Source organism: Gymnoscopelus braueri (assembly GCF_963280865.1).
Source record: "Gymnoscopelus braueri genome assembly, chromosome: 17".
NCBI classification, from domain to species: domain Eukaryota; kingdom Metazoa; phylum Chordata; class Actinopteri; order Myctophiformes; family Myctophidae; genus Gymnoscopelus; species Gymnoscopelus braueri.
The window spans coordinates 22,708,046-22,722,008 of NC_137617.1; the positions used below are offsets into that span (position 1 = coordinate 22,708,046).

The 13,963-nt window shown below is 42.9% G+C and overlaps 1 protein-coding gene across 1 annotated transcript; it reads right to left on the minus strand.

Moving 5' to 3' along the window:
- Positions 1-5,648, minus strand: lrrc3ca (leucine rich repeat containing 3Ca). Its single transcript, XM_080455122.1, has 2 exons — positions 5,178-5,648; positions 1-1,122 (listed from the first exon to the last, which is right to left on the minus strand). Exon 2 carries the CDS (start codon positions 1,024-1,026, stop codon positions 235-237), a length of 792 nt encoding a protein of 263 aa, XP_080311248.1. The 5' UTR covers positions 1,027-1,122; positions 5,178-5,648; the 3' UTR covers positions 1-234.
- Positions 5,649-13,963: the final 8,315 nt, after the last annotated feature.

The following is a 13,963-nucleotide window of genomic DNA, read 5'->3' on the forward strand; positions in this document are numbered from 1 at the left end:
CTTTTACTCCGCAAGTGTGCAGGTCAGACCGTATACTCAGCCAATGCAAACTCCTAATGGGCCGCTGATAGCTGAATTATTAATCTGGGCTAGATTGCTCTGGCCTGGTTTTCCTGCACGCATGTCTTGTCGGCCACCTTGCCTCACAACAGCCATGCAGAACTGTCTGAGACCAATGATGACCATATTAGGTTCAGGCTGGAGCTTCCTTCTGGAATGTGTGTGGGAACACCCCTATACCACAGTGCTAATGGTGGAAGACTCCTCCGACCTCGGTCTGCCAGGCAGAGATTTAAGGTACTCCAGATGTCTGCGGGCATCTTCCGTGTTGGATCTGACATAGCATACAAGGTAAGAGATGACCATGGTAAACCAGCCAAACATGACAACAAGCATGGCCACATCTGTGGTCTTCTTCATCCCCACGCACAAGTCAATGTCTGGTGCCAACAGGAAGGCCAACCCGTCAACACCTATGTCTGGGGGATCTGAGGTGTGGCACACGATGCCCGCCAGTGATGCGGGCTCCAGGTCTACATGAAGCATGGCCATCTGCAGGTTGCAGTCACAGTGCCATGGGTTGTTAGTCAGGTTGGCACGTGCGCGCAGGCCCTCGAACGCCTCAAGGTTAAAGTTCACAAGTTTGTTGGAAGACACATCCAGCGCCTGCAGCGAGGGGCCCAGCCCTCTGAAGGCCCCCGGTTCCAGCTGGATCAGCTCATTGTGGGATAGGTCCAGCTCGACCAGTTGTGACAGGCCGGCGAAGGCATTAGCCGGGACTGTGGTGAGTTCGTTGTAGTCCAGGTAGATGCGCCGCGTGTCATTTGGGAGGTCCTGCGGGATCTCCTTGAGCTGCAGTTTGCTACAGCGCACCGACTTCCCCCCGCCCTCGATATCGGAGCAGTAGCAGCTCTTGCAGCCACTGGTGGCAGCGTGATGGAAGCAGAAGGTCATCAGCACCAGGCTGTGCAGCAGTAAACACATGACCACCGAGTGGCGCAGTAGCCAGCCCACCAGCAGGGGCATGTCGGATGTATGGGCATGCTCCAGGGACCACAGCCCGGGTCACGGAGAGGCGGTGGTGAGTTGGGGGGACATCAACCACCCCAGTATCTGTCAAGCCTACAAAAAGAGAACAGGAAGTCAGTTTGGTAGAGGGCAGAATACAGCCTATCAGAGGAGTGCAAATTACACTGTGAAATAGCAGTGCTTCTCCCCCATGCAAAACACGGGTGATTGACAGGAGATGTTCTTGAGACGCTGCAGTGTGTTATTTAATACACAGATGGAGGGTAACTTGTCTAATTGCAGTGAGGAGGCAGCGGGGATGTTTTGGCGCTCTTGTTTCAGCATGGCTGGAGGACATAAACTACTGGCTTTCTCTTGTAGCTTGAGGAAAATCTATAAGGACCAAAAAGCCCCTTCAGACCAGCAGGGGGTTAAGAAAAAAGAAGGAGCAGCACAGTGCCACTGTTTCTTTTTTAATTGACGTCCCTGCAGTGATGGCCTATTTCATTGCACGGTCTGTAGCATTAACATAATCCTGCAACAACAAGAATAAAATGAATGTTTTGCACAGAATCTATCGTACTTATACACTGTGCTATATGTATTGTACAGTGCTGCCTCATTCTCTCAACGACTGGCAGATGACAGCTCAAGAGCACAGGGGGAGACATTTTTCTGTTTCACTGGCCATTGGCAATTTTTTTTAACTATTCTGTGACAGACTGTGCATGTCTTGCGGTTGTGAAACACAAAACGAGCATAATTATCAGTAATTGCTTCATCAGAAAGACTTAAGGTCATTTGGTCAAAAGTGCAAGTAACACAGAGGTAACACTTGTTTGTGTGTTCTGTAATTTATACTTTTTTTTATTTTGTATGTAATCCTTAATCCTTAAAATAGTACATCTTCCCACCCTAACAGAATTCATTAATAACTGATCAGGGATACCTGCTATCTTATTACTAATCCTCCTATAGGGAGAAAAAGCTCCTCAAGTCAGGATAGCATCGACGCTGCCGTTGGCCACCTAATCCTTTTGTAGGGGTAAATGCTAATGCTAGGAACAGAACCTAGGTCCACCAAAACAGCTGTGATGAGTCTTCTTTTCTGCAGGGAACCATGGGGCCCAAATGGACTTCTGAGTTTCTTCAAAATAGCCGGAGACTAGGCAAGATCCACTTACCACGATTAAAAATGAAATCGATCTCTAAGTACCTCTTAGTATCACATGACGTTGTGGGGTGGTGGAGGAGGACAGAGTGTGGTGGTGATGCTAGTGGTGTGTGTTGTTGGTGTGTCTGTGTTTTAAGGGAGGGCATGGTGGAGGGCGGGTGAGGGTTTGTCTGAGCCGGGACAGAGCTAATAAGATCCATTGTACTACGCCAGCTCAAGAAACACCTGCCAAACTGTCCCCGTAATGAGCCATCAGGAGATGGACGCAGATCCAGCTCAAGCCTGGGTCATAAGGCCCTGTCTGCCTGCCTGCACTCGGCCTCCCCGAGATGCATAATGAGATGTTTATATACCTTCTTCATCACAACAAAACAAGAGAACCGGCTGGTGCTCATATTGTTGGGAGCAGAATAGCACTGTGGATGGGGTCAAACGCCCTGGGGAAATAACAAGAGCCTGCTAAATTTGATGGGTAATGTTTTGTTCGGTAAAAAAATATAATAAACAAGGGCAGTACTTTTCCCCCATCACACAGTGTTCTAGCCTGGCATTTAACAGAGAGATAACAAGGCAGAAGCAACAGGAGGCGATGGTGGTGTTGGTGGAGGAGGAGTTGATGCATGTAGGCAAGGACGGGAAATTGGACACACAGTCGTGAGAGAAAGAGCCATGTCCGAGGGAACTGGGGCGAGAGAGGTAACATTACAATGACAACACAGACACTATGCCAGGCAGACGAGGGACACTAATGAGATATTGAGGAAAGGGGAAATATTAGCAAGTCATGGGGCACTAAGGACAGCTGTGAATGAAGTATCAGTGAAAGGGCAGAGGGGTGTGGCTTTTGGCTGAGGTGGGCGCTGATTAAAAGGAGGAGAGGGGGAAGGAAGGAAGGATGCAAACTTAACAGGGACATCGAGAGGCTGGGAGGGTCTGCTCAGAGACACACTACTTGCGTTATTCAAATTGAGAGGATTGACTGCCTGACAGATAGTCAGGATTGACTGCCTGACTATCTGTCAAAGTTTATTACTTTGACAGATATATTATTCAAAGATGCTGATATACGGTGATCAGTTTTGGTAGCCATTCAACCCGATCAGAACAGACAGCGTCATCTACACTTTAAATCAGTTGGCCTCTAAATAAGATGAGGACCATTCTGTCAGTGTTGGTAAAAACCATGGCCTTCTTCTGTTGATAATCCCCGCTGGTGTTTAATTTACACCACAAATATTGCATGCGAGCACCGAAAGGTCAGTTTCTGGCTTCATAAATTCACTGCAGACCATGCTGTAGCAATCTGTCAGTCTCTGGCAGCACAACTGCACGACGAGCAATAATTTGAGATGCTCACGCAAACACCACCCAGCCTCTGAAAAGGATGACATCTCTTCAAAGGAAGTTCTTAGTGCAAAATTGCTTGTGCATCATCTCACCTCTTTCATCTCTGTAACTATTCTCCTCATGCCAGTTCATCAATAGGCCCTAATGTAAGACACACAGCAGAGGGGGATTTGATCCTTGGCAGGGAAATGTGCAGCTCTGGAGGAAAGCGTTTAACTACTTCACCATAGGCCTAATGGACTTATAGCTTACAGCTATGGGCCTACTGTTTAAATGGGGTGAGAGTCAATGGCAAGAGCAAAGATCTTAACATATTTAGTTTGAAAGACAGGCTTTTAGTGCTAGTGTAACCCTGTTTAAGGTCTCTCAGCTCCTTACATCCGCCATCCCTGCATGTCTGCCGACTCCACTCGTCCATCTAAATTAAAGTCCTCATCTAATTATTGTCCGCCAAGACCCACATATTTATTTAAATAAAGAATAATCTAAGCTGGTGTTCTGTTCACCCTGCTGCAAAAGATTAAAACAACAGGAAGGGACAAACGTTTTCATTAAGGCTGTCAGATTGATTGGTTTGTGTGTAATCATGCCTATACTGTGTTGCAAAATGCAGATGATAAACTGCCAGGTCTAAATCACTCTTCAATGAACTAGTAACCTAAATGTTACTTGATTAGTTTATCTAATTAACTTTTCAACTTTATTTTTGGCATATTAGCTATTTATAACACAGGTTCTGGATAAAATAATGAGGCCTACTAAATTGATTTTAATAATACAGTATGCCATAGGCCAGTGGTTCTTAATCTTTTCAGGCCGTAACCCCCCAAAATAATCATATTTGAACTGGGGACCCCCCCCACCCTGATAAGCACTTGGAATGTAGGAGTTGAGGCATTATATTTTGTTTAACTCAGTTCCACAGATAAATATTGTGAAAATAGCAGATCTACAAGCTCACAACGCCTGCCGTTGCGAGGCGTTGTGAGCTTGTAGATTGGCTATTTTCAAAATGTTTGCCTCTTTCATATATTTGTTGAAAATTTTGGCCAATATTTCACCAGTTGTTATAGTATAGTTTGATGATTACCGGGGTACTTCTGATGCAGTAAAGGAATTTTCCTTTTCTTTCTTTCTTTTTTTTTATTAATCAATTTTTTATTAAATTGTCACTTTACTGTCATCTGGGGACCCCCCCAAAATCATGTAGGGACCCCCCTGGCCCTGGGGGGTCCCGACCCACAGGTAGAGAACCACTGCCATAGGCAATTATTTTTACGTCCTGTTCTTACCGCTGAGTATATATAGCTATAATATTGTGCTGTCTCATACAAATTACGCATTATTTGCAACCAGCTTCTGGCGGAAAATAAACTCACAGGACAAGAGGTGTAGATGGATGGTGCCTCGTGTTAATTGATACCCTTGTTAAGTTTGTCTCTCATCTTGTTTTAGTCATCATGAGCAGTACGATCGCATCATCCAAAGCTTTTTTTCCAGCATACTTATTAATAGACTGATTAGCAATTGCATTAAATTACACAAATAAATAAAGTGAGCAAATGTACGCTATGTTGTAAAAATGTAGACTAATCTATGTCATTTCAAAGACAAACGCATGCATTCTGTAAAGCAACACGTAGCTTACATCTTGATCGCTTTTCCTCTCCTTCTCATGACGGGTGTCACGGCAAGATCGGTGTCCAATACAGTATAAATAATCGGCCAAAGCTGGTCAGAGAGCGCTCCAAAAGACGGGTCTGTAAATATTTCGGTAAGCCTCCATCAGAGAGAGTCTTGTCGCTGCTTGCTCAACTTGTGCTCAGGAGATAGAGAGATCCACACACAGCCGGTGTTGTTACTGTACCACGACCGCCGCACCAGTGGAAATGCACCTTTAGATGAGTGCTGCTGCTGCTGCTCGCTCAATGCAGCCTTTTAGTTTCCACGCAACCACTAAACTAGGCAACATTGTCGGAGCCGTGGCAAATTTGCAGAAGCACGACGCGAGGGTAAACGCTCGCCCCAAAACACGGTCGCCCCGGGGCAAATCCGGCTACCTCGGAACGGTCGCCACCTGGTATTCCTAAACGTAACCGCAGTAAACTATGCCTAAAACGGTAAACCTAACCTTGTTCCTAAAAGTAACTTGTAAAACGGTGCCAAAACCTAACCGTTTTCCTAAACTCAACCTCAGTAAAACTATGCCTAATCCTAAACTTATTTCTAACCTTATCCTCAACCTTATCCTAAGTAAAAACAAATACAAGAATACAAGAACTGCTGGGGGCGAGCGGTCCGCCAAAAAATGGGGGCGAGCGTGTTTTGGGGCGAGTCTTCCGGGTCTGTCGCAAATTGGTAGAAGCACGACGCGAGGGTAGCCTGATGGGTTTACCCTTTATCGCACTGTCTCCTATTAATCCCAATTATTAAAGAATATTGTATCGCGGGCGCACACGTTTATGCACTATACGTGCATACACAGACAGAGAAGACTAATGGACGGAGTTATGTCGACGTCGCTGGAGAGATTTAAAAGCTAGCTGGAAGTACATGAAAATGCATATAATGGAATGCGTTTTATACTTCTGCGGACTGCTGCTGGAGGCAGTGTGACACTGATATGCATGCGTGCATCGGGTCCACTGAAATCAATCAAGGAGTGACGCCCACGCGCGTACACGCTCACATATGTCAGTACACAGGCTATTTGGTAACCGTTCCGGAACAGTGGACCCCTGAGAACACTGGGCACCTTTATTTAATTTATATTTTATTTTATATCTACATTTATTTTGCAAATAATATTTTTTTTATTATTACATTTAAAGCCCAATATTACTACAAATTGCTACAAAACCTGTGATATCCAGTCATTTTGGGGATAAACAAGGTAAATTTAATGCATGTTAAAATCATGTAGGCCTATTTCTGACAATTTTCTAAAGCAAAATTATTTATAAAATGTTGTTACATTTTGGGAACAAATATTGAATGCGATGGCCATCAGGCACCAAACCTTGTGCCCACTGAACCTGTATCCAGGTACTTGTGAGGACCTATGACTGATTAAGCTACCACAGGCTACAATCATTATCAATACAAAAAATAATAATAAAAAGTACACAATAAAAGAAAATAAAACGATCTAAAAGCTAAGTCTAACTATGACACTGACTTTGCTGCCCTGCTTTGATCTCAGATAGGTCATTCCAAAGCCCATGGGGCCCTGATGGCAAAGAGACAGTGGCCTTTAGGAACAACCAGACCCTTTATTTGTCTGAGGGTCACAGGCTTAGCATTGACTCATATGGAATATGGATAATAAAAAGTCAATAATTAGCAACTTAGCAAGGGAGCCATTAGACCCACCCAGACATGCTTTAAAAGTAATTAAAATGTATTTTAAAAAAGTGACCAGTGAAGGGATGCAAGGCTATAGGCATAGGATCATATGGGTCCATTTTCACACTTAGGTTAGTTAGTTAAATTAACACTGCAGATTTTACTGTGTACCATTTGACCTAACCCAACTAGCTGAAACCTTAACCCTAACCTTAGCCCATATAACATAACTCTATCCCTGTCACACTCTAACTTCAATCCCTAATGCTAAAATCGCCCTATAAGGAGAAGACTGTAAAGGTCTTTTCATCATCTCTGTCTTTTTGAGGATGTTCATGTCCTCATTAATAGAAGTAGCCTGCAAGAAACATATTGTAAGCACATAATTATGTACAGTAGCCTATAGCCTACACACAGGAAAGTGGCACATGAGTGCAAACAATAATGTAATGCTCTGCAGTGGTGTAAAGTAACTAGGTACATTTACTCAAGTACTGTACTTAAGTACAATTTTGAGGCATTTTTACTTTAGTGGAGTATTTTAAATTTTCTATACTTTTACTTCTACTCCACTATATCTCAGAGGCAAATATTGTACTTTTACTCCACTACAATTATTTGAAAACTTTACTTTGTAGATTTTGATTATTATTACAAAACTTACATTAACCACTTCAGCCCTATATATATATTTTGGCTATTTGAAAATAGCCGATCTACAAGCATGATGCGACGCATTGTGACCTTGTAGATCTGCTATTTTCAAAATATTTGTATACATATTTGAAAACGTGCGAAATGGGACATTCTGCACAATGAGTACTTTCTACTTTTAGTACTTTAAGTAAATTTTGCTCCGCTCCTTTCCGGCCTGCCTTAGGCGATAAGGAAGCCCAATCAGGCCAACCGTGATAACTGACATGGGCACTCGCCTGGGAGTGCCTGCCAAGCAGCCGGTCATAAGGTATTAATGGAATTAAAATCAATAAAGTACTCCACCCTAACTTCCTCCCTCATACCCTGAAACCATCACACCAACGACAGCCTGTCTGGTATATGACTAAATGTAGATAAATTCTCATTTTTATTTCACCCAAATAAAACTCGCCCTGATATCCGATCGCCGTAATTTAATTTGTATTTCCAGAGTTCTGTGCTGCCCTAATAATGACTGCTCAGTGCTCAGGGCAGAGGAGGGTTTCCATGTCAATTAGGAGGAGATGAGATGTGAGGAAGAGCATATGAAGATTAAACAGCAGAGAATGGAATTAGTTTCCCTGGCCGCAACGCAGGGGAGTGCACCAGAAGTCGCTCTTCTTTCCCAGCGGTTATCGAATTAGCCCTGCATAGGCTGCTCAGTACTGCGGGGTGTGGGAGGGTGGAATGATTCGCTACACATTATCTGCCAGGCATCGGCCTCTCCATGCCACACTGTCAACGTGGATCAAAGTATGACTCTCTTGCGTTTGTTCCGAACTGTTAAGTGCCACCTAGAGTATATGATCTTATCTCTGATCCTCTTAACGATGCAATGGAATGGCTGAAAGCAAAAAATCTGGGAACTGCTTTCCCACTTCAGTCAATATGAGCAAAATAGCAGATCTTCAAACTCACAACACGTCACAATGTGAAGTACATTAATGAAAATGCATAAATGGAATGCCTTTTATACATCTGCAGACTGCTGGAGGCAGTGTGACATTGATATACTCAGCATATTGAAGAACCCTTTAGTACCCTTCAAAAAGTACGTCCCCATTTCCACGAATCAGAAACCGCATTTCTGACCACAGTTGTACTGATTTTCAGTCGTTCTGGATATAGGACCATCTGCTAAATGTTTAAAACGTCAAATAGCCTATGTCAAATGTGGTAGAGCCGATGTTCTGAGTGCGGCTGCCATTGCCATGCTTTCTACATGTTACATCAACAGCGCGGGAATTATGTGCCATTAAGCCTGTGTGTGTGCTCCCAGTAGCAGAGCAACAAAAGGACTACTATTAATAAGATCTATTAGCTTTAATCATTCTCTCTCTCTCTCTCTCTCTCTCTCTCTCTCTCTCTCTCTCTCTCTCTCTCTCTCTCTCTCTCTCTCTCTCTCTCTCTCTCTGGGTCTCTATCTCTGTCTTTCCCTGTCTCTGTCTCTTTCTGTCTCTCTCTGTGTATGTCTCTCTCTGTCTCTCTGTCTAATTTTCATTTGCTGTTGTTTTCTTGCATTTACTATTGCACACACACCTTATACAGTCTATGACACACACATACACATACACATACACATACACATACACATACACATACACATACACACACACACACACACACACACACGGGCGCGCGCGTGCACACGCAGACACACACACACACACACACACACACACACACACACACACACACACACACACACACACACACACACACACACACGTGCACTGTCTCAGTCTAACTCCCAGCCAACTCCTCGCTGCTGTGCTAGATCAAAGGTCTACCTCATCTTTGTGAATGAGGTCTGTTTATTTATTTATGTCCCTGTCTGTCTTTAAACCTTTCAATCAGCTACTACAAAAAGGGGCATATTTCCCCACCACCTCCGGTAACAGAGTGGGTCATATCATCTTCTCTGCGACGAGTGCACTCTTTGAAGTCCAATAGCACAGACTTCAATGGGACAATGCCTTCCGGTGTGAAAGTGTGGGAGCTGCTCATATATCTCTCCTGCAGAATGAATTCCCATTCGATCTGACTGAGCCATGTCACAAATCTTCGTGGTTGGATCTTTGTTCGAAAGAGGATAATGAATAGGTTTACATTTTACCGGCCTGTGTTCCCTGATGTGGGGTTCATTCTTTTTTGCACATCTTTGATTGTAAAACTCCAGAAGGTTTAATTAATTGATCATAACATGTCCGAGGAGAGACAGGCTATGATAGAAACCCAAGTCGATGCAAGAGAGTCTGTGATTGGTGCAGCGGGCTACTTTGGAAGTGTCTAGCCTGTGTAAAGCCTAATTTATACTTCACCCTATGACCATTTTCGCTCATTGATAGTAACTTATTTATTTTACTGAACCCAACCCATGTTGCTTATGCCCCTGCTGGAAATTAATCACAAAAGTAGTCTTATGCGTGTAGTTATTGAGAGGGATTTTCTATTATTTTAGACAACAGATGGGTTCTTGGAGTGTCCATATCAGAAATATCAGAAGGTTTTTGCTTTGTGCTGCTAGCGTGTAAACCGTTGACTGCGTTGTTTGAAGCTAGGCGACCATATCTAAGGATTGGTTAAACAAATGTTACATTTTATTGTTCCCTGTACTGCTGCAACACAGGTTAGAGATGCCAGACCCTGTTGCCCTTTTAAGAGTAATTCATTATGCTTGGTCCCTCATTGTGTCTCTTGACATGTTCACAAAGACAGACAGGGAGTGGTATACCTCAAAGGTCATTAATATGTCTTCAAGTAAACGGATGGAAATGTGTTCCACAGGGGACGGGGACACCAATGGTGGGGATCAGGTAGCCCATAATAGGATGTTGTCATGGAGGGGTGGAGTTTAAGTAATACATTGGCCTACAGCAGTCCAATATGGAGGGTTACGGTGTTTTCTTTTTTTACAATGTCACTGAGGAGTAAGTAAAACATGAAGTTGCGGGGAGTCCGAGTTTTTCACATTGCCTGAACGGTTCTATATTAATGAAGCGAATAAGAAACCAGTGAGTTGGGGAAAGGTGTGTGCTGTAGCTTTTTGCTTTCCAGGGCACCAATATAGGGCATTTACATTCTGTGTAAAAATAATATGTTAAACCGCAAAATAAAGGGTATTTATTAAATATAGTACTGTATCTCATATCATTAAATATAAAATATTTTTATTACACAGAATCAAATGTTTTATGGTCATGATTCACCAGGAGCCTGGATGGCTTGGTTCCAGGCTTAAAAGGATTCATATAAATATTGAATATATGAATCTCTATGGGAAAAATTAATGGGCTTTTGAATTGTGGCACCACAAAATGGCCACCACTGCTATGCTCTCTATATTTTTACTCAACTGTACACACACACGCTACTCCAGAGAGCCTCCCCCCCACCCTCCCTTTTCGACAGCTATTCACAGATCTGTGACACATCCAGCTTCCATCTCCCACTGTTGCCACAGATGTCCAACTGCATCAAGGCCTGTGAAAACACAGGTCCATCAATAAATAAAGAGGAAAGCAGGTGGTAGTGTCCATGCCGCTGCAACGCTATGTCTCTCAGCCAGTGGTGGGAAAGTAACTAAGTACATTTACTTAAGTACAATTTTGAGGTACTTTTACTTCACTGGAGTATTTCAAATTTGTTATACTTTTACTTTTACTCCACTACATCACTACAAAAACTTTAGTTACTAGTTACTTTGTAGATTTTGATTATTATTACAAAACTTACATTAACCACTTCAGCCCTATTTAAACTTAGGCTATTTGAAAATAGACGATCTACAAGCTCACAACGCGTCGCGATGCGACGTGTTGTGAGCTTGTAGATCTGTTATTTTCAAAAGATTTTTATACATTTTATACATTTGAAACCCGTGAAATGGGACATTCTGCAGAATGAGTACTTTTACTTTTGGTACTTTAAGTATATTTTGATGCCAATACTTCTGTACTTTTACTCTAGTACATTTTGAATACCGGACTTTTACTTCTAACAGAGTATTTCTGCATTGCAGTATCGATACTTTTACTTTGACTAAGTAAACATTTGAGTACTTTTTCCACCACTGCTCTCAGCTACTTCAAATGGGTACCTATTTTCAGACACTTAGTGTCCCTGTTTCAAACTCAAAGCACAGAGTTTAATGGACCATAACGGCATCAATACCATCTCTATTTGTAGTGTCAGCCATGGTACATACATTTTGTATGTGTATACATTTTCTCCATAGTATTTTTATAAAGTATATATATTTTTTACACAAACATACACACACACACACACACACACACACACACACACACACACACGCATGCACGCACGCACACACACACACACACACACACACACACACACACACACACACACACACACACACGCACAGACAGACACATACACCTCAATAACCAGGGATGCTGCCATTTTAAACTGACCTATGATAAACACCACACAGACTCACAAGGTGAAAACAATACCAGCCACGCTGTCACGGCTGGTAATAACCTGACACCTGATCAGTTTAATCTTGTTTCTCTAATCTCATTACAATAAGAATCTAGTCAGCCCTATAATCCGATTGGAATTCTGGAATCCTTTCTCCCTAGACCTTAGTAGAAGACTCTAAAACGATAATATAATTTTCCTTACAATTATGTTGTCCTTTTTCTTCTAATTTAGTTGTTCTGTGATTCTGTCAATTCCAGATTCCCTGTGTTTTATAATCCCAGTGCAGAGCACAGACAGCCACGTGTCTCTGATACACGTGACATCAAGACCACTTCTTTTCACCTGACTGTAAGGATTTGGATTTTCATTGGGACGACGTAATGAATGTGGACGTACACTATTCCTCCTATACTGTTGGTCCACACCCTCTGAAGAGGCGCCCTGACCAACCTGTAAGAGTGCCCTCCCTGCCTGGATTTCCTCCAGCGAACATGTCCAATTGTGTTCTTTGAAGCACACAACCAAGCTGGATGCACCGCGGAGGAACTTCTTCCTGGTGGTGTGGTGGGCAGGAAATGTTGCCCCTGTGCCACCCGAGCCCCTACCTCAAGATTAATTTAACAATAAATATGTAAAACCATGGCATTTTGTGAGGGCCTTCCTTAAAGAACAATCTTCTGCTTCTCTGTACAACCTCATGTCTTCCTTGACTAGTCCAACAAACTTATCCTCTCTTTTTCTTTCTCTCTTGCTCTGGCTGGTTTTCCTCCTTAGTTGCTGTAAGCCTGGCATGTCCTTAGGGATGGAGGCCATAGAGCACCGAAGTCTGACGTAATTTACACATCCTAGGTTTGTCTACCTGGTTCGCGGTAGACAAACCCCCATTCTGAATCCCCATAGACGTATTTAATATTGCGTCAAATAAGAACTGTGTTCCAAAAATAAACAAATGACCCCGGCGGTTTGACTCTTATGGATATGAAGCATCAACTGACGGTGAGAAAACGATAATGTTACTTCCGCCGAATTAGTTTAATTTTCGCCAGAAACAGACTGTATCAAATATAAGTGACTGACTATCATAAACGATACAGAACCTCCTCCCTGACTATATCGCAGAGACAGTTTGTTTATTTTTGGACCACAATTCTTATATGAGACGATTCTATGATGACCCAATGTTATTCTCCATAGCGAAATTACTTTACGAACCTGGGGATGAACGAGTGACGTCAGGACTTCTGTACTCTATTAGGACAAGGGTGTGGTGGAAGGCCTCTGTCCCAGCACCTCATCCATGAGGACAAACCACAGCCAGGTTGCAGCAGTGGGTCCGTAAAGTTTTTATGGAGAGACACTTACGCCCTCTCCTGACCCTGGACAGGCAGAGGAGATCAATCATGGATGGCACTGCTGGGAGTTAGCCATAACAACTGCAGCGGAAAAAGTGTGTCCATTAACTTGCATGATTAAAACAATTTAAAATCACATGTACATACTTGATGTTATTTTTTATATTGCCCCATTTATTTTTTACACATTCATGTTAACACAGGGATGTAAACTTGGGAAGATACAAAGGCCCCTATAAATAATTTAATTTACTTGGAATGGATGCCCTATTTTGGGTTACAAAAAAGAAAAAGAATAGAAAAGGTTATTGCCCCATCTACTGGTTGTCTCATTATGTCATATATAATATTAAGTCATATTATTTTGGTGCACACACAAACACACACACACACACACACACACACACACACACACGCACACGCGCGCGCGCACACACACACACACACACACACACACACACACACACACACACACACACACACACACACACACACACACACACACACACACACACACACTGTATATCATTTACTTGCATTTTTGTATTTTACTTTACTTAAATGTTCTTGGTACGTCCAAAACCTCTCG